This window comes from Solea solea, chromosome 1 (genome assembly GCF_958295425.1).
Source record: "Solea solea chromosome 1, fSolSol10.1, whole genome shotgun sequence".
NCBI lineage: Eukaryota > Metazoa > Chordata > Actinopteri > Pleuronectiformes > Soleidae > Solea > Solea solea.
Window position 1 is genome coordinate 30595462 of NC_081134.1, and position 24959 is coordinate 30620420.

Genomic DNA, 24959 nt, shown 5'->3' on the forward strand with positions numbered 1-24959 from the left:
TTTAACCCTTAAGAGTATGGAGGACGGAAAGTGCTGAAATTAAATAAATAAATAAATACACCATTAAATCTATAATTAATTACTTAATTGATTCATTAATTACTGAATTAATAAATTAATTATATATGCCATTAAATAATTAATTCAATGTATAATTAATTAATTAATTAATTAATTAAATAAATACCCCATTAAATGTGTAATTGATTGATTGATTAAAGGCGACATAGACCGGAAGCTCCAATTAACGCTGCGTTTGTGTGAGTATCTGCGTCATTACCTCGTTTATGAAACCCTAAAGTTTCAGAGAAAATAGGGTTGTATTGTTTTCCTGGGCTCTGCGAAGCGGATCGGCACTTCCGTATGTTGATGTTGTCACCAGTATACCTCACCACTCCTCTCACCACCGTAGCGCCTCCTGGTGCGGGCACTAGTCCGGGAACATCCGGTTGCGTACATTCAACCGCAGAAGAAGAAGAACTACTCTCGTTGTAGCTGCTGAGATGCAGAGCATCCACCGTGCCAAAGGGGGAGCTGTGTATCTGAGAGCTGGCCTACCAATTACGTCACTTCCAGGTACCTGGCCAATCACAGGACAAGCTCTCGTTCTGGGAGATATCTCGATCGGCCTGTCTGCAGCGACTAGGATAAATACATAAATACACCATTAAATAATTAAATGTGTCATTAATTAATTAAAATACAATTTTTATTTATTTAATTTATTTCACTATTTAATTAATTATTTCATGGTCCATGTTGCAGTGCATCATTCATTTATTTTATCTGTCAAAATCTCCCATCAAAGTCAGTGGGCGGGGCTAACGCTGATCTAGTCTGATTCATCGCTTTGGTCCGAAGTAGCATGCCTGGAGAAAGCCATGTATCCCCGAATGCATTTTGCCGAAACATAGCAGCAGAGAAAACAAATATAAACCTGAAATAAATGTTTTTCTGTGTCCTGGAATGCAGTTTTAAGATCATTTGAGGCGAGAAATTAGTCATTTAGAATTCAAAAATGTGGTTTGTGTATTAAGATATGACATATTTATAGTTTGGCTAATAAGAATTAGAATAAGGAATTAGCTGCAAGATCTCGTACTTGGCGAGTATGTACTCCAGTAGTACTTGGCGAGTATGTACTCCAGTAGTACTTGGCGAGTATGTACTCCAGTAGTACTTCTCAAGTATGTACTCAAGTATGAAAGGGCCATTGATTTTTAGTGGTTGTAAATAAAATTTAGTTTGATAGAGTATCTAAACCAACGGCATCAATCCATTATGGAGAATTGATTTGCGTTGACTTTATGTGCAGGGTAACCTATCAGGTGTTAGAAATCCGCCCACTGACAGATAAAATAAATTAATGATGCACTGCAACACGGACCATGAAATAATTAAACAACAAAACAGTGGATTGTGTAAACATACTGACCTTAAAAGGGTTAAAATTTCAAAAATATTAATATTTGATATGTATATTTCAGGCTGAAGTAACTTTAAAAGATTGACTAATTTTAAGTGGAAAAAATATTAATATATACAATTATTACAGCAGTTTTTGTGAAGGAACAAATTAGTATGTTTTTTTTTAAAGGGACTCTAAAGGGTTAACTAATCACACTGGTGTCAACTCGGATGAAGATGGCTTGCTCATGCGAGATGGCAGCCTATTGCAGCAGCTCCCGTGTGCATTCTAGTTTTTCAGTACTTTCTTTGTGATCTCTGGCAATACTTCTCTGCAATGGCTCCTTTTACTATAAATTAGTCCCATGTAGTTTTTATGTTGCCTTTTTAAAAGGTATAATGGCAACAGGAAGCAAGTAGATTGCAAAAAATATAATAACATTATTATATCTATTATTTTTAACCCTTCAGAGTCTCTTTAAAAACATACACATTTGTTCCTGGCAGCAGAAAATGACACCTTCCAAAAACTGCTGTCAAAGTGTTATATATTATTTTTTTCCACTTTAAATTAGTCGTTTTTTTAAAGCTACTTCAGCCTGAAATATACATATCAAATATTAATAATATTTTTGAAATTCTAACCCATTAAATGCCAATATGTTGACACAACTCCACTGTTTATCGAAAACAAATAATTTCCATAAAATACATATTTCAAAGAGAATTTGATAATACTTATTATTAGGCCCTGGGATGGGTCAATGATGGCAGAAACAGTGATTTTGATGCATTGCTATTTTTTTGGCAGTGTGAGATTTAAAAAAAAAAAAAAAAGAAAACGTCCCCAAAAACTGTTCTAAAACGATTATATATTCATATTTTTTCCACTTTAAATTAGTCAATCTTTTAAAGCTACATCAGTCTGAAATATACATATAAAAAACATATAATATTTTTTAAATTTTAACCCTTTGAAGGCCAGTATGTTTACACAACTCCACTGTTTTGTATCGGAAAATCTAAAAACTAATGTTTAATGTCAAAAAAAAGTCCAGGACCTCTTAACGGTTGAACTCATATTTGGTTGATAGAAAGTTACCGACGTATAAACACTATTGTACAAGAGCAAAATTACATAGTGTACTCAACTGTGAATGTGTGTAGAAGTATCTGACAGATAGACTTTCTCATAAACTTTGATTAAAATGTAGTTTTTTCTTTGACCTGTTCACCTGTGTTGCCCCCTTGTGGTTAATTGTGAACATTCTTATGTCCTGGTTAGCTTCAACCAGCAAACAAAATGATTGTGTCAACTTTCTTTATACAGACTTTGGAAAGAATAAGAGTGAAACAGTTGGAAATGCTGAAACAAGTCAGTGAGAAAAGTTGAAAGGGCTGTCATCTCAAATGATTTTGAATCATCTTTTTTTATTGTGGATTATTTTTTGGCCGCTTAAAGGCAGCTGAACATCTAACACTGTAGTCGAAAGTAGTCGCCTTTCTTGTTCGCCTGAAACATCAAAAATGATGAAACCTTTTTACATCAACAAATATTTTAAGCAGGTCCTCCTCCTCTTTTGGCTTCTCCTGAACCTTCTCTGTGGTCTTCCCTTTTCCTCCTGCCTTCCTCCTCGACATTTCCACATCTCCTCAGGACTTTCCACTCTTCACTGTCTCCAGAGCTGCCCTCACTTCCTCCTTATTAATCCTCTGCACTTCCTGTGGCACTATTTCCCGTTCTCAAAATACTGTTTTTACTTGTTCGTACATTTCCATCTCTGTCCTTAATCCCCAAAACATTTCAAGCTTGTGACTTTGTATAAAAACATATGAATAATATTAATAAATCTTACCTCAATAGCAAGGTCATAAAAGATCTTTGCAGACCTTGCATAAGCAGATGAGGTGCAGTTTACACGTCCACCTGGGAAATAGACCCTAAACAAAATACAAACATTAAGTCAGAGGTTATTAATGTTAAGTTATGTTCTAATTCTTATACACTAGATATTTTAGGTTATTGTTTCACAACAGCACATGTATTTACCCATTAATGGAGTTGAACAGTCTCGTGTACTCCTCCACAGTCTGGTGTATCCTGTACACATTTAAACAGAAGTGGAAGTCAAATATGCCTGAACAGGGCTTTGTACAAACTATTTTAAACTGAATTCTAGCAAACTAGGAGATGCTGCACTAGTGCGCACCACCATATGTGTCATCAGTGTGTAAAGCAGTCAGGTCGTAACTGATGCTTACTTGATAGGGACAACCCTTGCCCCTCCGGTCTCCAGGAATTTCACATGAGTTGCTAAAATTTGATCTGGTTTGGTTTAGGATGAGTAGCTTCTTGAGCCAAGATACCAAAAAAAAAAAAAATTTCTTAATTAAATAATTAAAAAATTGTCATAATAATTTTCTGATTGAAAAATGACAACACATAAAAAAGGTTGGTTCAGCTGGCGATTTACATCATACGACAGTTCATAACATGGTACAACCTAAGATGAGAAGATAAACTTACCAATGATGGGTCTGTCATTTCTCTTGGGTGAAGAATTCATCGGGAGAGACATGTTGCTGAACTTTACTTTTTGCTGCTCGTCCTAGTGTCACTGGCCCAAAATATTTCCAAAATAGTTGGTTCAGTACTTGCCACTGTGCTACACTTGGGAACAATGCACACAGGCAGACTAAGAATCTAATGACAACCTCAGCCAGCACATCACAAACTACCAGACTGCAAGACAATAAATACACCTTCACTAAGGCATGGTGTGGTCTATTGGGTTGGAATGCACATCTGTGTTTGTGTGAACTCAGTCTCCTCCTTGTTTGGGCGCCTCCCCGTTTTTTTGCACCTGAGGATGTTTTCTAATAAGGGAAAACATCACTCGAGGGAAGTGTCGCAAGAAGGAAGCGTGTGTGGAGTGGAGTGTGTGTGTCACGAAAGATCTTCAGATGCAAAGCCTCTGCACCCTTCCTCCACAGGCAAGCACATTGCCTTCCAGCGTTGTCTGATGTGTCTCCCTCTTCCGCTCAAAGACCTCCTCCATCTGTTCGTCCCACGGCACAGTGACCTCTTACATTCTTTGTTGCCTCCGACACCAGGAGGATGTCAGGTCTGAGGGTGGCCTTGACAACGTGCTTGTAAATAAAATGAATTCATTTTTAACTTTGCTCTTATTTGGATTCATTGAAAAGAGATCAGGCCCTGCATGATAACAAATACTTGCCATGTTAAAGCAGCCTACGGCAAGATAAACACAAACACACGGAGCACACTCACTGTGCATACACATGGCACAATTTTATAGGATGTATTTAAATCGTTTGAGGTGTGTAAGATAATTAGAGAAAAACTACAACGTGCATTTCCGCAGAAAATGCAACCCATTTAAAAAAAGTGTTAATTTACTACAAATTAAACAAGCAAGCTGCTGGAGTAGCTGATTGACCTTCTAAAAGGTCCACAAAACGTCCAGCAGAACATTTACATTAAGCATTTAGCAGACGCTTTCATCCAAGGCGACTTACAAAAGAGGAATAAGCTACATAAAAGTATTCTTAGAAGTAGTTGTAGAAGTTGTTTTTCCAAGATCATCTTCTGTTGTCCTAGCATTTACCCTAACACCCCCCCACCATCTCCTTCTGCACCTGGATCCACCTCAGCACTCTCACCCTCTATCAGTCCACTGTTTGTTTCTAGTGGAGTTCTTTCCAAGACTACTTTTATGTAGCTTATTCCTCTTTTGTAAGTCGCTTTGGATGAAAGCGTCTGCTAAATGCTTAATGTAAATGTTCTGCTGTACGTTTTGTGGACCTTTTAAAAGGTCAATCAGCTATAGGAGCAGCTTGCTTGTTTAATTTTTGTTAAATAAACATTTTTAAAATGAATTGCGTTTTCTGCGGAAATGCACGTTCTAGTTTTGTCTATATACCTTAAACAATTGAAATACATCATGTAAAATTGCATCATGTGTATGCACAGTGAGTGTGCTCTGTGTGTTTGTGTTTATCTTGCCATAGGCTGCTTTAACATGACTCTTATTCTTTCCAAAGTCTGTATAAAGAAAGTTGACACAATCATTTTGTTTGCTGGTTGAAGCTAACCAGGACATAAGAATGTTCACGAGGGTAGATTAACCACAAGGGGGCAACACTGCTGGTGAAAGAAAAAACTACATTTTAATCAAAGTTCATGAGAAAGTCTACTGTTTATCTGTCAGACACTTCTACACACATTCACAGTTGAGTACACTATGTCATTTTTCTCTTTTACAATAGTGTTTATACGTCGGTAACTTTCTATCAACCAAATATGAGTTTAACCCTTAAGAAAAAAAACATCCTCAGGTGCAAAAAAACGGGGAGGCACCCAAACAAGGAGGAGACTGAGTTAACACAAACACAGATGTGCATTCCAGCCCAATAGACCACACCATGCCTTAGTGAAGGTGTATATAATGTCTTGCAGTCTGGTAGTTTGTGATGTGCTGGCTGAGGTTGTCATTAGATTCCTGAGTCTGCCTTTGGGCATTGTTCCCAAGTGTAGCACAGTGGCAAGTACTGAATCAACTATTGTGGAAATATTTTGGGCCAGTGACACTAGGACGAGCAGCAAAAAGTAAAGTTCAGCAACATGTCTCTCCCGATGAATTCTTCACCCAAGAGAAATGACAGACCCATCATCGGTAAGTTTATCTTCTCATCTTAGGTTGTACCATGTTATGAACTGTCGTATGATGTAAATCGCCAGCTGAACCACCTCCTTTTTTGGTATTGTCATTTTTCAATCAGAAAATATTACTTGTTGTAATAAGTAGTTTTACTTTTACATGTAATTATTAAAACTTGCCATGTTTTTATTTTTTTTAAAGGTATCTTCGCTCAAGAAGCTTCTGATCCTAAACCAAACCAGACATCTCACATGTTTGCAAATCATGTGAAATTCCTGGAGTCCGGAGGGGCAAGGGTTGTCCCTATCAAGTAAGCATCAGTTACGACCTGACTGCTTTACACACTGATGACACATATGGTGGTGCGCACTAGTGCAGCATCTCCTAGTTTGCTAGAATTCAGTTTAGAATAGTTTGTACAAAGCCCTGTTCAGGCATGTTTGACTTCCACTTCTGTTTAAATTTGTACAGGATACACCAGACTGTGGAGGAGTACACGAGACTGTTCAACTCCATTAATGGGTAAATACATGTGCTGTTGTGAAACACTTACCTAAAATATCTAGTGTATAAGAATTAGAACATAACTTAACATTAACAACCTCTCACTTAATGTTTGTATTCTGTTTAGGGTCTATTTCCCAGGTGGATGTGTAAGCCGCACCACATCTGCTTATGCAAGGTCTGCAAAGATCTTTTATGACCTTGCTATTGAGGTAAGATTTATTAATATTATGATTTTATACAAAGTCAGCCAAGAGTGCCAAGAGTGGAACTGTGGTATGAAGGTGTGTGGGGTAGCAGAGTAGTATGTGAAGGTGGTGCAGGACCTGTATGAGGACAGTTGGAGTGGCAGATGGGTTCAAGGTGAAGAAGAGTGTCAGGGGTGATGTGAAACAGAAGGATGGCAGCAAAAGTGAAAGACAAGCTCTAAAAGACAGAATTGAGACCTGCCATGAAGTATGGTTTGGAGACAGTGACACTGTGTAAAAGACAGGAGGCAGAACTGAAGATGCTGACATTTTCGTTGGGACTGACCAGGATGGACACGATTAGAAATGAGCATATTCGAGGGACAGCTCGGTTTGGAAATTAAGTAAGAGAGACAAGGTCAAGATAGTCTGGTCTCATACAGAATAGTGAGAGTGATTAAATTGGACAAAAGATGTTGAAGATGGAGCTGCCAGGCAGGAGGAAAAGGGAAGACCACAGAGAAGGTTCAGGGGAAGCCAAATGAAGAAGAGGACCAGCTTGAAATGTTTGTTGATGTCTATGGTTTCATAATGTTTGTGATGTTTCAGGCAAACCAAAGAGGCGACTACTTTCCTGTGTGGGGCACCTGTCTAGGATTACAAATCATGACTATTTTGACATGTGGAGAAGAATTATTGACAGAGACCGGGACAAATGGTGTATTATTGCCTCTGACCTTCACTGAGGGTATGGTATGGATTTGTCTTAATATCTATCACTTATCAAAAGAGACTTTTTGATGTTCTAGCAGCAGTTACAGCTGATTTGGACATGTAATTAATTTGTAATTTAGATTTTATCAATTTTAATGTCCATGAATGCTCATCTCTAGATGCCAAAGACAGCCGGTTGTACAGTGGCTTCCCAGATGAAATCATCAAAGATCTGACTAATGAGCCGCTGTCACAACACGCGCACAAGTGGAGTCTGGCATTATCTGTAAGTCATTACTATTACAGTTAGAAAATGGTTCAGTCAGACACTGTCCACCAAGCAACGTTCCTCTGTTTCTTTCAGACTTACAACTCAAATGAGAAACTGAAGAAGTTCTACAAAGTTCTTAACACGAATACAGATGGAGAAGTTGAGTTTGCGTCAACACTGGAAGGTAAGTTTAATGCGGCATCACATTTATCTGCACACAGTTAAATAAAAAATACAATTAAATTGAGCATATGCTTTGTTCACCTTTCTGCAGCGTATGATTACCCAATTTATGTGATTCAGTGGCACCCAGAAAAAAATGCATTTGAATGGTCAAATCCTGCTATTGCACACTGTCCCTCAGCAGTCAAGGCCTCATTCCTCATGGCAGAGTTCTTTGTTGGTGAAGGTACGAAGAGTGCAGCACTATTTTGGTGCTTTATTTGAAGTCAGTCGCTGCATAATAAAAAGAAATAATAATTGTTTCCTCTCCCTGCTGCAGCCAGGAAGAACTTCCACAGATTTGAATCAGAGGAGGAGGAAAGGAAAGCGCTGATATACAACTACTCCACTGTTTACACTGGGCCTGTGTGTGGCTTTGAGCAAACTTATTTTTTCTGCTGATATGCTGAAACATTACAATGTTAATATTACAGCAAAACAATTAGTTAGATGTTCAGCTGCCCTAAAGTGGCCAGCAAATAATCTACAATAAAAAAGATGATTCAAAATCATTTGAGTTGACAGTCCTTTCAACTTTTCTCACTGACTTGTTTCGGCATTTCCAACTGTTTCACTCTTCTTCTTTCCAAAGTCGAAAACAAAACTAAACTAAAGTAAAAAACTACATTTAAATCAAAGTTCATGAGAAAGTCTACGGTCCATCTGTCAGACACTTCTACACACATTCATTCCAAAAACGAACACCAGATGGCTCGATTGAGCCGTATCTCTCTTTGCTGGCCTGTATCTCAGCGAGGGAGGGGTCTATATGAATGGACGACATCTGATAGCTTCCAATTCAATAACCAATAGGAGGACGTCTCGAAAATTGCCAATGAGAAGCAGCAGAACGCTGCTTCTCCTCTCAATCTTGGCCCCCGGACGGCGTCGATACACCACTGATCGAACATGATCATCAATCCAAGATGGCCGCACGCACACATCCGTGTTAATTTTTACTTTCTGTCACAGTTGTTTTAAGAGGATTTTAAAGGGTTCTTAAAACGATTTTAATGACCTATCATTACGTTTGTTGTATTTTCGTTTGCTTCCCGTGGGTCTGTGTTGTCGAGCTGTGGTGGTGGGGTGCGCAGACACGCCCCCTGTCCACCTTGTGGTCTTTCCAGGTCAGCAACATGCACCTGGCCATTAGCCGTTGATAAACTGGCCCTGCATCCGCTGCTGTCCTACTGTCAGGACAAATTCATGTGCATTTTCTTCGTTTGATGTGTTTATTTGTCTTACAGGGCAATTTCGTACACACAGAAATTTCACTTATTGACCTGGTAAATTCCAATATTGATGACAAGGTGTCAACTTCTAATGTAAAACGAAAATGTTTTATCCTCCTTCTTCTTTTATTATCAGGCAATGTTCAGCCTAACCCTGGCCCTTTCCAGAAAAATGTTAGTACCCCTCATGAATTTAGAGCCGGATCAGGCCTTGGCATCTTACATCTGAATGTCCGGAGCCTGCTTCCTAAAATTGATACAGTTAGGATTTGGGTACAGACAACTGAAACTGATATTCTTGTGTTGTCTGAAACCTGGTTGGGTAAATCAGTCTCAGATCGGGATATTTCTATAAATGGTTACAATGTCTTTCGCTGTGATCGTCCGAGGAAAGGTGGAGGTGTAGCCATTTATATCAAAAACAAGTTTCATGCTACTCTCCTCTCCTCTTTGTCTATTAGCAAACAGTTTGAACTTCTGGCATTGAAACTTCACTTTCAACAAGGACAGTCCCTTACAGTCATAGGCTGTTATAGACCCCCCTCAGCCTGCAGTGAGGCTCTAAGTTCCCTAAAAAACTGTGTCGCAGGGTTAAACTCTGGTGAGCTTGTTTTGGTAGGGGATCTAAACCTTGATTGGTTGTCTTCAGCCTCAGACGGCCTGAAATCTATATCTGACTATCTATTATCTGTCAATTCATAGATAGTCCAACTCGGCCTAACATTAAATGTCCTTCTAGATCATCGCTCCTTGATCTAGTAATAACAAATGCCCCCTACAAATATACTGATGTTGGTGTTTTTGGGAACGATCTGAGTGACCATTGTGCTATTGCAGTGGTCAGAAATGCCAAACTCTCCAAAGCTAAACCACGAATTTTACTCGAAAGAGATTTTAAAAATGTTCATGAGCAGGCTTTTTTGCAATGATCTGTCTACTGTTCAGTGGAAACGAATCTCCCTCTTCGATGATGTTGAGTTGGCATAGAGTTTTTTTCATTCTGAATTCTTGAAGATGATAAACAAACATGCTCCATTACGAAAATTTAGAGTTAAGGGGTGAAATAATCCTGGTTTTCCACTAATATTGGAAACCTCTTCAAAGAAAGAGATCATGCCTGGGTCAGAGCACGTAAAACAAAAAAAGAGGCTCACTGGCAAATGTTTCGTCAGCTCCGCAATAAATGTACCTCCCTCATAAAGAAGGCTAAATCTGAATTTTATATATCAGAAACTACCAAAAACCTGAATGATCCCAAGAAATTTTGGAATGTTGTGAGAGGTGTTTCTGGTACTACTTCTTCCAGTGAACTGCCACCTTTTTTAGTCAAAGATTCTGTACACCTGACTGATAAATGTGCCATGCTAAATTATTTTAATGAACATTTTATCACAGCAGGGCACTTGTTTGATTCTTTAAATCGTGATTTTAAAAACACTGTTTTAAATAACGACTCTACTGTTGTAAGCCATCCCCCTGTTGATTGTGCTTTTCATTTTTAAAACATGTGTCTATTTTTGAGGTCTGTAGTGCATTGGAAAATTTGGATCCCAAAAAATCAGCTGGTCCTGATGGTTTGGATCCATTTTTCCTAAAGCTGGCTGCTGATTTAATTGCTGAGCCTCTAACTGGTATTTTTAACTTAAGTCTTAGCAGAAACCAAGTTCCTAAAATTTGGAAATCTGCGTTTGTCCTCCCACTGCTTTAAGGAGGCGAACCCTCAAACGCGAACAATTACAGGCCTATTTCAAAATTATGCATTTTGGCGAAAGTATTGGAAAAATTGGTTTGCGATCAGTTGAAGGACTTTTTGGAATCTAACAACATTCTAAACTCTCTTCAATCAGGTTTTAGGAAGCAACACAGCACTGCTACTGCTGCCCTAAAAGTTTTAAATGATGTGTTTGAGGCATTGGACTCAAAAAAGTTTTGTGTTGCCCTGTTCATTGACCTGTCCAAGGCATTTGACACTGTGGATCACAATATTTTGCTAGACATTCTCATCAAAAAAGGTATCTCCACACAAGCTACTACTTGGGTAAAAGATTATTTGGCAAATAGGACACAATGTGTTCAGATGGCTGGAGTTAGTTCCACTTTTCTTGAGGTCACAAAAGGTGTACCTCAAGGCTCAGTCCTAGGACCACTTTTGTTTACAATTTATATTAACGATCTGTGTGCAAACTTGTCCAATGCCCAAATTAAGGAAGTGCCGATCCGCTTCGCAGAGCCCAGGAAAACAATACAGCACTTCCGTATGTTGATGTTGTCATCAGTATACCTCACCAATCCTCTCACCACCGTAGCGCTTACCGGTGCGGGCACTAGTCCGGGCACATCCGGTTGCGTACATTCAACCGCAGAAGAAGAAGAACGACTCTCGTTGTAGCTGCTGAGATGCAGAGCATCCACCTTGCCAGAGGGGGAGCTGTGTATCTGAGAGCTGGCCTACTAATAACGTCACTTCCAGGTACATGGCCAATCACAGGACAAGCTCTCGTTCTGGGAGATATTTCGATCGGCTCGTCTGCAGCGACTAGGAGGATTTTAACCATGAAAACAAGTTAATATATGTAAGTAGACCTCCATAACTAACATATATGTGCATTACTATTATTATTTCGCTATTTAATTAATTATTTCATGGTCCATGTTGCAGTGCATCATTCATTTATTTTATCTGTCAAACTCTCCCATCAAAGTCAGTGGGCGGGGCTAACGATGATCTAGTCTGATTCATTGCTTTGGTCCGAAGTAGCATGCCTGGAGAAAGCCATGTATCCCCGAATGCATTTTGCCGAAACATAGCAGCAGAGAAAACAAATATAAACCTGAAATAAATATTTTTCTGTGTCCTGGAATGCAGTTTTAAGATCATTTGAGGCGAGAAATTAGTCATTTAGAATTCAAAAATGTGGTTTGTGTATTAAGATATGACATATTTATACTTTGGCAGAATAAGAATTCTGATAAGAATTAGAATAAGGAATTAGCTGCTGTTCCAATTGAAGAGATCTCGTACTTGGCGAGTATGTACTCCAGTAGTACTTCCATAGTATGTACTCAAGTATGAAAGGGCCATTGATTTTTAGTGGTTGTAAATAAAATTTTGTTTGATAGAGTATCTAAACCAACGGCATCAATCCATTATGGGGAATTGATTTGCGTTGACTTTATGTGCAGGGTAACCTATCAGGTGTTAGAAATCCGCCCACTGACAGATAAAATAAATTAATGATGCACTGCAACACGGACCATGAAATAATTAAGCAACAAAACAGTGGATTGTGTAAACATACTGACCTTAAAAGGGTTAAAATTTCAAAAATATTAATATTTGATATGTATATTTCAGGCTGAAGTAACTTTAAAAGATTGACTAATTTAAAGTGGAAAAAATATTAATATATACAATTATTACAGCAGTTTTTGTGAAGAAACAAATTAGTATGTTTTTTTTTAAAGGGACTCTAAAGGGTTAACTTATCACACTGGTGTCAACTCGGATGAAGATGGCTTGCTCATGCGAGATGGCAGCCTATTGCAGCAGCTCCCATGTGCATTCTAGTTTTTCAGTACTTTCTTTGTGATCTCTGTCAATACTTCTCTGCAATGGCTCCTTTTACTATAAATTAGTCCCATGTAGTTTTTATGTTGCCTTTTTAAAAGGTATAATGGCAACAGGAAGCAAGTAGATTGCAAAAAATATAATAACATTATTATATCTATTATTTTTAACCCTTCAGAGTCTCTTTAAAAACATACACATTTGTTCCTGGCAGCAGAAAATGCCACCTTCCAAAAACTGCTGTCAAAGTGTTATATATTATTTTTTTCCACTTTAAATTAGTCAGTTTTTTAAAGCTACATCAGCCTGAAATATACATATAAAAAACATATAATATTTTTTTTAATTTTAACCCTTTGAAGGCCAGTATGTTTACACAACTCCACTGTTTTGTATTGGAAAATCTAAAAACTAATGTTTTATGTTAAAAAAAAGTCCAGGAACTCTTAAGGGTTAAACTCATATTTGGTTGATAGAAAGTTACCGACGTATAAACACTATTGTAAAAGATAAAAATGACATAGTGTACTCAACTGTGAATGTGTGTAGAAGTATCTGACAGATAGACTTTCTCATAAACTTTGATTAAAATGTAGTTTTTTCTTTCACCAGCAGTGTTGCCCCCTTGTGGTTAATCTACCCTCGTGAACATTCTTATGTCCTGGTTAGCTTCAACCAGCAAACAAAATGATTGTGTCAACTTTCTTTATATAGACTTGGAAAGAATAAGAGTGAAACAGTTGGAAATGCTGAAACAAGTCAGTGAGAAAAGTTGAAAGGGCTGTCAACTCAAATGATTTTGAATCATCTTTTTTTATTGTGGATTATTTTTTGGCCGCTTAAAGGCAGCTGAACATCTAACACTGTTTCACTGCAATATTAAAATTGTAATGTTTGTGGCATATTAGCCGAAAAAATAAATTTGCTCAATGCGACACACGGGCGCAGTGTAAACAGGAGAGTAGTTGTATATCAGCGCTTTCCTCTCCTCCTCCTCTGATTCAAATCTGTGGAAGTTCTTCCTGGCTGCAGCAGGGAAAGAAAACAATACTAGACATAAACATCAAAAACAATCAAAAATAATGCTGCACTCTTCGTACCTTCACCAACAAAGAACTCTGCCATGTGGAACGTGGTCCTGACTGCTGATGGACAGTGTGCAACAGCAGGCTTTGACCATTCAAATGCATTTTTTTCTGGGTGCCACTGAACCGCATAAATTGGGTAATCATACGCTGCAGAAAGGTGAACAAAGAATATGCTCAATTCAATGTTGTTTTGTTTATCTGTGTGCAGACAAATGTGATGCCACATTAAACTTACCTTCCACTGTGGACACAAACTCAACTTCTCCGTCCGTATTCGTGTTAAGAACTTTGTAGAACTTCTTCAGTTTCTCATTCGAGTTGAAGCTCTGAAAGAAACAGAGGAAGGTTGCTTTGCTGACAGTGTCTGACTGAACCATAATAGTAATGAATGACTTACAGATAATGGCAGACTCAACTGGTGGTTGTGTTGTGACAGCGGCTCATTAGTCAGATCTTTGATGATTTCATCTGGGAATCGGCTGAACATACGGCTGTCTTTAGCATCTAGAGAAGAGCATTCATGTTATAATTTATACACGCAAAGAAGATCCACCTTTGTCTTGAAACAACCATCGGACATTAAACTTATTAAACAGTCTCCTCAAATGTCAAAATGAGCTGTAACTGCTGCTTCAACATCAGTATTTCTCTTTGGTTTAAGTGATAGATATGAAGACAAATCCATACCATCAGTGAAGGTCAGAGGCAATAATACACCGAATGTGTTGGTCCCTGAGAAAAAGTCTTCTCCACATGTCAAAATAGACACCATATTTAATCCTAGACACGTGCCCCACACAGGAAAGTAGTCGCCTTTCTTGTTCGCCTGAAACATCAGAAATTATGAAACCTTTTACATCAACAAATATTTTAAGCTGGTGCTCCTCCTCTTCTCCTGAACCTCCTCTGTGGTCTTCCCTTTTCCTCCTGCCTTCCTCCTCAACATTTCCACATCTCCTCAGGACTTTCCACTCTTCACTGTCTCCAGAGCTGCCCTCACTTCCTCCTTATTAATCCTCTGCACTTCCTGTGGCACTATTTCCCCTTCTCAAAATACTGTTTTTACTTGTTCGTACATTTCCATCTCTGTCCTTAATCCCCAAAACATTTCAAGCTTGTGACTTTGTATAAAAACACATGAATAATATTAATAAATCTTACCTCAATAGCAAGGTCATAAAAGATCTTTGCAGACCTTGCATAAGCAGATGAGGTGCAGTTTACACGTCCACCTGGGAAATAGACCCTAAACAAAATACAAACATTAAGTCAGAGGTTATTAATGTTAAGTTATGTTCTAATTCTTATACACTAGATATTTTAGGTTATTGTTTCACAACAGCACATGTATTTACCCATTAATGGAGTTGAACAGTCTCGTGTACTCCTCCACAGACTGGTGTATCCTGTACAAATTTAAACAGAAGTGGAAGTCAAACATGCCTGAACAGGGCTTTGTACAAACTATTCTAAACTGAATGCTAGCAAACTAGGAGATGCTGCACTAGTGCGCACCACCATATGTGTCATCAGTGTCTAAAGCAGTCAGGTCGTAACTGATGCTTACTTGATAGGGACAACCCTTGCCCCTCCGGTCTCCAGGAATTTCACATGAGTTGCTAAAATGTGAGATGTCTTGTTTGGTTTAGGATCAGTAACTTCTTGAGCCAAGATACCTTTAAAAAAATAAAAACAAAAACAGCAAGTGTGAATAATTGTCATAATAATTTTATTATTGAAAAATGACAACACATAAAAAAGGTTGGTTCTGCTGGTGATTAACGTTATACGACTGTTCATAACATGGTACAACCTAAGATGAGAAGATAAACTTACCGATGATGGGTCTGTCATTTCTCTTGGGTGAAGAATTCATCGGGAGAGACATGTTGCTGAACTTTACTTTTTGCTGCTCGTCCTAGTGTCACTGGCCCAAAATATTTCCACAATAGTTGGTTCAGTACTTGCCACTGTGCTACACTTGGGAACAATGCACACAGGCAGACTAAGAATCTAATGACAACCTCAGCCAGCACATCAGAAACTATCAGACTGCAAGACATTATATACACCTTCACTAAGGCACGGTGTGGTCTATTGGGTTGGAATGCACATCTGTGTTTGTGTTAACTCAGTCTCCTCCTTGTTTGGGCGCCTCCCCGTTTTTTTGCACCTGAGTATGTTTTCTAATAAGGGAAAACATCACTCGAGGGAAGTGTCGCAAGAAGGAAGCGTGTGTGGAGTGGAGTGTGTGTGTCACGAAAGATCTTCAGATGCAAAGCCTCTGCACCCTTCCTCCACAGGCAAGCACATTGCCTTCCAGCGTTGTCTGATGTGTCTCCCTCTTCCGCTCAAAGACCTCCTCCATCTGCTCGTCCCACGGCACAGTGACCTCTAACATTCTTTGTTGCCTCCGACACCAGGATGATGTCAGGTCTGAGGGTGGCCTTGACAACGTGCTTGTAAATAAAATGAATTCATTTTTAACTTTGCTCTTATTTGGATTCATTGAAAAGAGATCAGGCCCTGCATGATAACAAATACTTGCCATGTTAAAGCAGCCTACGGCAAGATAAACACAAACACACGAAGCACACTCACTGTGCATACACATGGCACAATTTTATAGGATGTATTTAAATCGTTTGAGGTGTGTAAGATAATTAGAGAAAAACTACAACGTGCATTTCCGCAGAAAATGCAACCCATTTAAAAAAAATGTTAATTTACAACAAATTAAACAAGCAAGCTGCTGGAGTAGCTGATTGACCTTCTAAAAGGTCCACAAAACGTACAGCAGAACATTTACATTAAGCATTTAGCAGACGCTTTCATCCAAGGCGACTTACAAAAGAGGAATAAGCTACATAAAAGTATTCTTAGAAGTAGTTGTAGAAGTTGTTTTTCCAAGATCATCTTCTGTTTTCCTAGCATTTACCCTAACACCCCCCCCCACCATCTCCTTCTGCACCTGGATCCACCTCAGCACTCTCACCCTCTATCAGTCCACTGTTTGTATCTAGTGGAGTTCTTTCCAAGACTACTTTTATGTAGCTTATTCCTCTTTTGTAAGTCGCTTTGGATGAAAGCGTCTGCTAAATGCTTAATGTAAATGTTCTGCTGTACGTTTTGTGGACCTTTTAAAAGGTCAATCAGCTATAGGAGCAGCTTGCTTGTTTAATTTGTGGTAAATAAACATTTTTAAAATGAATTGCGTTTTCTGCGGAAATGCACGTTCTAGTTTTGTCTATATACCTTAAACAATTGAAATACATCCTGTAAAATTGCATCATGTGTATGCACAGTGAGTGTGCTCTGTGTGTTTGTGTTTATCTTGCCATAGGTTGCTTTAACATGACTCTTATTCTTTCCAAAGTCTGTATAAAGAAAGTTGACACAATCATTTTGTTTGCTGGTTGAAGCTAACCAGGACATAAGAATGTTCACGAGGGTAGATTAACCACAAGGGGGCAACACTGCTGGTGAAAGAAAAAACTACATTTTAATCAAAGTTCATGAGAAAGTCTACTGTTTATCTGTCAGACACTTCTACACACATTCACAGTTGAGTACACTATGTCATTTTTCCTCTTTTACAATAGTGTTTATACGTCGGTAACTTTCTATCAACCAAATATGAGTTTAACCCTTAAGAAAAAAACATCCTCAGGTGCAAAAAAACGGGGAGGCACCCAAACAAGGAGGAGACTGAGTTAACACAAACACAGACGTGCATTCCAGCCCAATAGACCACACCATGCCTTAGTGAAGGTGTATATAATGTCTTGCAGTCTGATAGTTTCTGATGTGCTGGCTGAGGTTGTCATTAGATTCCTGAGTCTGCCTGTGTGCATTGTTCCCAAGTGTAGCACAGTGGCAAGTACTGAAACAACTATTGTGGAAATAGTTTGGGCCAGTGACACTAGGACGAGCAGCAAAAAGTAAAGTTCAGCAACATGTCTCTCCCGATGAATTCTTCACCCAAGAGAAATGACAGACCCATCATCGGTAAGTTTATCTTCTCATCTTAGGTTGTACCATGTTATGAACTGTCGTATGATGTAAATCGCCAGCTGAACCACCTCCTTTTTTGGTATTGTCATTTTTCAATCAGAAAATATTACTTGTTGTAATAAGTAGTTTCACTTTTACATGTAATTATTAAAACTTGCCATGTTTTTATTTTTTTTAAAGGTATCTTGGCTCAAGAAGTTTCTCATCCTAAACCAAACCAGACATCTCACATGTTTGCAAATCATGTGAAATTCCTGGAGTCCGGAGGGGCAAGGGTTGTCCCTATCAAGTAAGCATCAGTTACGACCTGACTGCTTTAAACACTGATGACACATATGGTGGTGCGCACTAGTGCAGCATCTCCTAGTTTGCTAGAATTCAGTTTAGAATAGTTTGTACAAAGCCCTGTTCAGGCATGTTTGACTTCCACTTCTGTTTAAATGTGTACAGGATACACCAGACTGTGGAGGAGTACACGAGACTGTTCAACTCCATTAATGGGTAAATACATGTGCTGTTGTGAAACAATAACCTAAAATATCTAGTGTATAAGAATTAGAACAGAACTTAACATTAATAACCTCTGACTTAATGTTTGTATTTTGTTTAGGGTCTATTTCCCAGGTGGACGTGCAAGCTGCACCACATCTGCTTATGCAAGGTCTGCAAAGATCTTTTTTGACCTTGCTATTGAGGTAAGATTTATTAATGTTATGATTTTAAACAAAGTCAGAAGCTTGAAATGTTTCAGTGCTTAAGGACAGAGATGGAAATGTGCTAACAAGTAAAACAGTATTTTGAGAACGGGAAATAGTGCCTCAGGAAGTGCAAAGGATTAATAAGGAGAAAGTGAGGGCAGCTCTGGAGACAGTGAAGAGTGGAAAGTCCTGAGGAGATACGGAAATGTCGAGGAGAAGAAAGCTATGGACTTTTGCCAACTCAGTTTAACACGAGAGAGAAGGTCAGAAGTGTCTTTGTTGATCGAATTGAGACTTGCCATGAAGTGACACTGTGTAAAAGACGAGAGGCAGAGCTGAAGATGCTGAAATTTTCGTTGGGAGTGACCAAGATGGACACGATTAAAAATTAGCATATTCAAGGAAAAGGAAAGACCACAGAGAAGGTTCAGGAGAAGCCAAAAGAAGAAGAAGTGGACCAGCTTGAAATGTTTGTTGATGTCTATGGTTTCATAATGTCTGTGGTGTTTCAGGCGAACAAGAAAGGCGACTACTTTCCTGTGTGGGGCGCCTGTCTAGGATTTCAAATCATGACTATTTTAACAGGTGGAGAAGAGTTATACTCAAGGACCAACACACTTGGTGTATTATTGCCTCTGACCTTCACTGAGGGTATGGATTTGTCTTCATATCTATCACTTAATCAAAAGAGTCATATTGATGTCAAAGCAGCAGTTACTTTTTAGGAGACTGTTTAATAAGTTTAATGTCAGATGGTTGTTTCAAGACAAAGGTGGATCTTCTTTGCATGTATAAATTATAACATGAATGCTCATCTCTAGATGCTAAAGACAGCCGGTTGTACAGTGGCTTTCCAGATGAAATCATCAAAGATCTGACTAATGAGCCGCTGTCACAACACAACCACCGGTGGAGTCTGCCATTATCTGTAAGTCATTACTCATTACTATTACAGTTAGAAAATGGTTCAGTCAGACACTGTCAACAAAGCAACGTTCCTCTGTTTCTTTCAGACTTACAACTCAAATGAGAAACTGAAGAAGTTCTACAAAGTTCTTAACACGAATACAGATGGAGTTGAGTTTGCGTCAACACTGGAAGGTAAGTTTAATGTGGCATCACATTTGTCTGCACACAGATAAACAAAACAACATTAAATTGAGCATATTCTTTGTTCACCTTTCTGCAGCGTATGATTACCCAATTTATGCGGTTCAGTGGCACCCAGAAAAAAATGCATTTGAATGGTCAAAGCCTGCTGTTGCACACTGTCCCTCAGCAGTCAAGACCTCGTTCCTCATGGCAGAGTTCTTTGTTGGTGAAGGTACGAAGAGTGCAGCATTATTTTGGTGCTTTATTTGTAGTCAGTCACTGCATAATAGTGTTTTTTGATATTTATCTCTGTCACTGCTTTCTTTTCCTGCTGCAGCCAGAAAGAACTTCCACAGATTTGAATCAGAGGAGGAGGAGCAGAAAGCACTGATATACAACTACTCTCCTACTTACACTGGGCCTGTGTGTGGCTTTGAGCAAACCTATTTTTTCTGCTGATATCCTGGAAACATTATAATGTTAATACTAGTACCGCAAGCGGAAATGAACGGGTTTGAGCTCGGGGCTCGCGAGTCGCCGCGCGAGTCCTCTAGCTCATCTCCCGTTCATTCACCGCTTGCGGTACTAGTTATTTTCAGCTCGGACTATTTTCAGCGTCCCTGTGCTAAATTAGAGGGCACGTCCTGTTTAAAATGGCCGACTTCCTGTTGGGTGAAAGGTGTGTTTGTAAACGTGTTCAGGGACGGTCCCTTGACTCACATATCAAGTTTCGTGAAGATCGGACAATGTTAGACTCTACTTCCTGTTTCGGGAGTTCTACTTCCTGTAGGGAGATCATCCTTTACAGACATGTTCCGGACGGGTCTGAGGTCTCACATATCAAGGTTTTAAGTGGATACAGCAATCCCTGTTAGAGCAGCATGAAAAACTGTAAATGTAATTTCGTCTGCCGTCACCAGGGGGCACTGATTTTGACGGAATATTTTCATATAGATTTGTTTCGGGCCGGACTGTCAACAGTCCTAGCAAGTTTGGTTCAGATTGGACCTGGAATGGCAAAGTTGTAACAGTTTGTTTTTTTAGTATTTTCTACCACCCCCAGGAGGCGCTGTTTTCAAATTGTATTGTTTTCAGCAATATAGTCGTCTTCAGCAACTACCCATCATCAATCAAAGGAAGTTTGGTTGGGATGGGACCTTCTATCGCAAAGTTATAATAGTTTCGTTGCCTTGGCGAAACATTAAAATTTTCACCAACTTTGCCGCCCCCTTTCTTGTACGCCATGATACTTATTGAAAAGTTTTTTATACCTTTGGATCCTCAACTTGTCCACAGTGACCTCACAAAGTTTAAAGGTGATCCCATGAAACCTCTAGGACAAGTTCGTTCGCATACAATTGCTGCGAAATGGCCAAAATCGGCAAAGAATGAACTTTCAATCCAAGATGGCGGCTTTCCTGTTCGTTTTAGACTGCACTGACTTTTGTGACTGGCCCGACCTAAGGAACGCGTGTACCAAGTTTCGTGCATGTACATTAAACGTGCTCCTCAGGCCCACAAGTTTTAGGGGGTGGAGCAGTTATTTGCCCCTCCCACTTTCATTTTTTAACGCACATTCCCCGAAACACTAATAAACGTAAATTTACACCAGGTCTGATGCGCTTGCAAAAATTGGTGAGTTTTGGGGCATGTTCAGGGCCTCAAAAACGCGATTTACTTTGGTGAAGAAGAAGAAGAAGAATCTTTGCGATTACAATAGGGTTCTTGCAATTTTGTTGCTCGAACCCTAATTATTACATTACATTACATTACATGTCATTTAGCAGACACTTTTATCCAAAGCGACTTACAAGGGAATTGAGTACAACCTGCTAGGGGTGGAGTTGAACTTGCGAGTTGCGACCATGAAGTCTATTGCACACTGGGTACTGGTCTTAACCACTGAGCCACTCCACCCATATTACAGTAATACAATGTTAAATGTTCAGCTTGCAGCATATTCTGCTGCCTCCAAGTGGCCGAAAATAAAGAATCCACAATAAAAAAAAAGACGAGTCAAAAACATTGAAGGCTGATAAAATATCTATTTTTTTTTATTCTAACATGTACCTTCATGCCACAATTTGCTGTTAATCTCCTATGCTTTGGATAACAAAGTTAAGCATCTGCGAAAAGTCCTCAACCACAGGCAAGAAAGTTCAACGTTGCCAATGGCATATTAAAAAGTCCACTTTCAACTCAAGTCAAGGACAGCAACAAGAGAACTGAAATGAAAAGTCAAATGTAATTTCCAAAATGCTTTATGCACAAATAACACCCAGGTAATATTGTTTAATTTTTTTTCTTTCCATTTTTCTCTTTTTAAGAATAAAATGATGTTTGAATAACATTTACACATCAAGCTGACGAGACTGGGTTCTCAATCACGATACTACTGGAAATGTAGTTTATGCAGTCAAGTAAGGAACATTCAAGATGTCAAAATCACCATGTGGACCTGATCAGGGATAATGCTGCAAATGATTTCTTGCCATGCACAGAAACAAATGACAAAAAGAAAAAAGAATGACCAAGAAATTTAAAACCAAACTTGTGCCTCAGAAATTCATTTTGTATTATGTACTTCCATGACCTTCCATGACTGAAGCTAACAACATGTGTTCCATATTTTTATCTACAAATGCATAAATACCCAGGTAATAACGCCACTTTTAACAGCTCCCTGCCTTCAACCGTGTACAACGTAGTCACTGACATCACTCAATCTTCACTTTCCTTAAGCAATGATGCATGCAGTTTCTGTACACATACATTTTAGCTCTGTGTTGTCATCATTTGGTATCAGCGATACTTGATGTAACAGTTACAGTTTTTGTCTGACCTTCAAAAATCCCTTTATTGTTTCCGCACAGAGCGTTAGCTTGTGAAACTATAGCGCTTAATGATGTGGAAAATGTACTTTTTCCAGTTTCTTGTTGACACCAAACGCTTGTCTGTTAAATATTAAATTACAGCCGTTAATCAAATAGGGTAGCTTTGCTTAGCATAAAGACTAGCACGTGAGTTTTTCTACTTAAACTAGCTGTAGCACAGTGTCGGCACTGAGCTCATTGGCATGCTACATGCTAGTCTTACTATTCAGAGTAGCTTGTGGAAATTTAGGTAAATCGGGAAAAAGAGCAATACATTTGATTTTAATGGTTGCAGGGATTTAAAAAAGCTAGTCCAGTGTGATAAGATCAATGCATTTGCTCCAAAAATAAAGTTTAAAACAGTCAATGTACTTAGTTATGCTCTTATTAAACCAGAGGCTAAGAGGAGCTAGTTGGCAGCTTTTACTACTTTTACTTTACTACCTTTAGACAAAAACTAAACTAGCTTTACTGTGGTCTTTATGCTAAGCTAGTAGGCTGTTACTTCATATTTATCATGACAGAATTTAGTGATATTAATCACAAATAAATACTTGTTATTCCTTTAAAATGTGACTTCTAGCAGTCTGTTAATGTTGTCCCACAGCAGGATGTTTTCTGACAAAGTAAGGCACGGTGACTGAAAAGTTAATGCTTCCGTCTTTGAAGCGCATTTGTTAAAACCGATAAACATGGACGCCAAATAAACCTTTAAATAAGCCTTTTCTTTTGCCAGTTTAGAGAATTCTGAAACACACAATGAGGCAGCGTGATGAAACCAACGTCAGGGCAAACGTGAATACCTGAAAGGAAAACAGAACTGTAGTAGCCGAGTGAATGTTTTGTGTGCTATTTTACATACTGTAAGAACAACAGACACAACCACAGTCCAACATGGAAAGTTCTTCACAACTTTAAAAATAGTAACATTTCTTGTATCCACACACTTTTCAGACACCCCCATAGAAACACTGCCAGCCAGTGTTTTTCACCAGGTGTCCGATTTTTCAGAAATTTACAAGCCCACGAGTTCTGTGCTATGCAGTGGTTCCTTCTCCTCACAGCTTCAAAGTCTTGTGTGAGAGCAGACACTTTCGGTCTCACTCCACTGCTTTTTGAGGAGCTGGTCCGTTCGGGCTGAGACAAGACTGCTTGTTGTTTAATCGATCAGTATATTCCACGACATCATGTCAAGTCCCCAGTCCTTGTTGGCTCCCTGCAGGGCCTTATGAATTCAAAGTCGGGGGCACAAAATTAGGAAGGTCGGATGGATGTGAAGTAGATCCGTCGTCTGCTGGAAGAGCAGTCTCTGGTTCAACATGGACATGGAAGGGGTCAGGGGGAGTCCAAATGCAAACCAAAATAAATGGAAAGAGAGGACGTGAGTAGCATTTGGGGGACAATTGGGTGCCAGTGTTGTGGTTATATGACTGTATAGGTGGGGAGACTTTGGGGCAAGGCCAAGCTAACCCTCGTCTTCACTCTCTTCCTCCAGAGCCTCTTCAAACACTCTTTCTGGTAGCCTGAAGCATTCCTCGAAGAAGTTCACCAGGGACTGACTGAGGTGCTGCCGTGTTGCTTCACTGTGAATGAAGTGGCCTTCGTCTGGATAGATCTGGAACACAAAGAAATAAGGTGAGAACATCTGAGATGGCAAGCTTTGTCAACCAACCAGCACTAAGAGTGATAGTAAAGGTAATTAAAGGTCCAGTGTTTAGTAATTGTTTCTATAAGTGCATCATCGCTTTCAAATAAATGAAAGAAACCACTGTTCAATATGAGCTTATAGGATTATTAACACAACATGATATCACCAGAAAGATATTCATGATAACATTTTGCAGTAAAAGAGGTTGTTTTGAATTGGAATGATGTATAATTCATATTAAAAACACAGTTATGATGCAAAGTAAATCTGTTAATATCAAAAACAGACCCTAAAATTAGGTAAATAACACTTGGACAACTGTAGTAGGGCCGCATGTTTGACACTCTAACCTTCTTTTATTTACGTCAGGGCAAGGACCTTGCAAATCTGGAAATAGACCCAGTTAAATGCATTATACTAAATACTTTTTTGTAGTTATGGGGAAACCAAGAATGTTTGGCCAGTGACAGTTTTTCAACTTTCATAGCTATAATATATAGGTGTAACTTGTACAATCAAGAGACCCCTTTGTGAATGTAAATATAGAGAGTATATATTAGACTTTGTGCTAAAACATCTACTAGAATCTGGAACCGGCTTCTCTTGTGAGATGAATCCAACATTAACTTGTACCAGAAGGATTGCAATTTAAGAGAAATTAGATTGAAATAAGGTGTTATGGAGAATTAATCTTTGCGTTTGTAAGAAAGTTTGGACCTGAGGGATTTAATTTTAATTATAAAATGTGTGTTGAAGCT

The 24959-nt window shown here is 38.9% G+C and overlaps 4 protein-coding genes and 1 long non-coding RNA gene across 10 annotated transcripts in view; 2 read left to right on the forward strand and 3 right to left on the reverse strand.

The window, feature by feature from the left end:
* Positions 1-3262: 3262 nt before the first annotated feature.
* LOC131470928 (uncharacterized) lies at positions 3263-3732 on the reverse strand. Its single transcript, XR_009241959.1, has 3 exons — positions 3670-3732; positions 3458-3508; positions 3263-3348 (listed from the first exon to the last, which is right to left on the reverse strand). It is a non-coding gene; the product is annotated as an uncharacterized LOC131470928 (long non-coding RNA).
* A 2149-nt stretch (positions 3733-5881) lies between these two features.
* LOC131466805 (gamma-glutamyl hydrolase-like) lies at positions 5882-8491 on the forward strand. The gene is made up of 9 exons (XM_058640272.1): positions 5882-6104; positions 6291-6399; positions 6561-6611; positions 6721-6805; positions 7391-7529; positions 7675-7781; positions 7860-7950; positions 8041-8175; positions 8269-8491. Exons 1-9 carry the CDS (start codon positions 6053-6055, stop codon positions 8388-8390), a joined length of 891 nt encoding a protein of 296 aa, XP_058496255.1. The 5' UTR covers positions 5882-6052; the 3' UTR covers positions 8391-8491.
* A 5086-nt stretch (positions 8492-13577) lies between these two features.
* LOC131466575 (gamma-glutamyl hydrolase-like) lies at positions 13578-15926 on the reverse strand. The gene is made up of 9 exons (XM_058639910.1): positions 15713-15926; positions 15444-15552; positions 15232-15282; positions 15038-15122; positions 14564-14702; positions 14274-14380; positions 14112-14202; positions 13889-14023; positions 13578-13814 (listed from the first exon to the last, which is right to left on the reverse strand). Exons 1-9 carry the CDS (start codon positions 15762-15764, stop codon positions 13693-13695), a joined length of 891 nt encoding a protein of 296 aa, XP_058495893.1. The 5' UTR covers positions 15765-15926; the 3' UTR covers positions 13578-13692.
* A 1717-nt stretch (positions 15927-17643) lies between these two features.
* On the forward strand, positions 17644-22310 carry LOC131461205 (gamma-glutamyl hydrolase-like). Its single transcript, XM_058632278.1, has 9 exons — positions 17644-17884; positions 18071-18179; positions 18341-18391; positions 18501-18585; positions 19101-19239; positions 19410-19516; positions 19602-19689; positions 19778-19912; positions 20018-22310. The coding sequence occupies exons 1-9, from the start codon at positions 17833-17835 to the stop codon at positions 20137-20139; spliced, it is 888 nt and encodes a 295-aa protein (XP_058488261.1). The 5' UTR covers positions 17644-17832; the 3' UTR covers positions 20140-22310.
* The window catches only part of dpp6a (dipeptidyl-peptidase 6a), a 268421-nt gene continuing 265768 nt past the window's right edge, over positions 22307-24959 (reverse strand). For 4 of the 6 annotated variants that reach the window (XM_058632254.1, XM_058632261.1, XM_058632266.1 and 1 more), the window contains one exon: positions 22307-24168. In XM_058632254.1, coding sequence (XP_058488237.1) covers positions 24019-24168 — 150 coding nt within the window. In that variant the 3' untranslated portion in view covers positions 22307-24018. The remainder of the gene's footprint in view (positions 24169-24959) is intronic. The other 2 variants (XM_058632230.1, XM_058632236.1) reach the window with 1 other exon arrangement.

Coding starts and splice junctions, on each gene's coding strand:
- LOC131466805 (XM_058640272.1), top strand. CDS start 6,053: ATGTCTCTCCCGATGAATTCTTCACCCAAGAGAAATGACAGACCCATC. Junction 6,400..6,560: donor GCAAGGGTTGTCCCTATCAA/GTAAGCATCAGT, acceptor AAATTTGTACAG/GATACACCAGACTGTGGAGG. Junction 6,612..6,720: donor CTGTTCAACTCCATTAATGG/GTAAATACATGT, acceptor TATTCTGTTTAG/GGTCTATTTCCCAGGTGGAT.
- LOC131466575 (XM_058639910.1), bottom strand. CDS start 15,764: ATGTCTCTCCCGATGAATTCTTCACCCAAGAGAAATGACAGACCCATC. Junction 15,283..15,443: donor GCAAGGGTTGTCCCTATCAA/GTAAGCATCAGT, acceptor AAATTTGTACAG/GATACACCAGTCTGTGGAGG. Junction 14,703..15,037: donor TTTATGACCTTGCTATTGAG/GTAAGATTTATT, acceptor CTGATGTTTCAG/GCGAACAAGAAAGGCGACTA.
- LOC131461205 (XM_058632278.1), top strand. CDS start 17,833: ATGTCTCTCCCGATGAATTCTTCACCCAAGAGAAATGACAGACCCATC. Junction 18,392..18,500: donor CTGTTCAACTCCATTAATGG/GTAAATACATGT, acceptor TATTTTGTTTAG/GGTCTATTTCCCAGGTGGAC. Junction 18,586..19,100: donor TTTTTGACCTTGCTATTGAG/GTAAGATTTATT, acceptor GTGGTGTTTCAG/GCGAACAAGAAAGGCGACTA.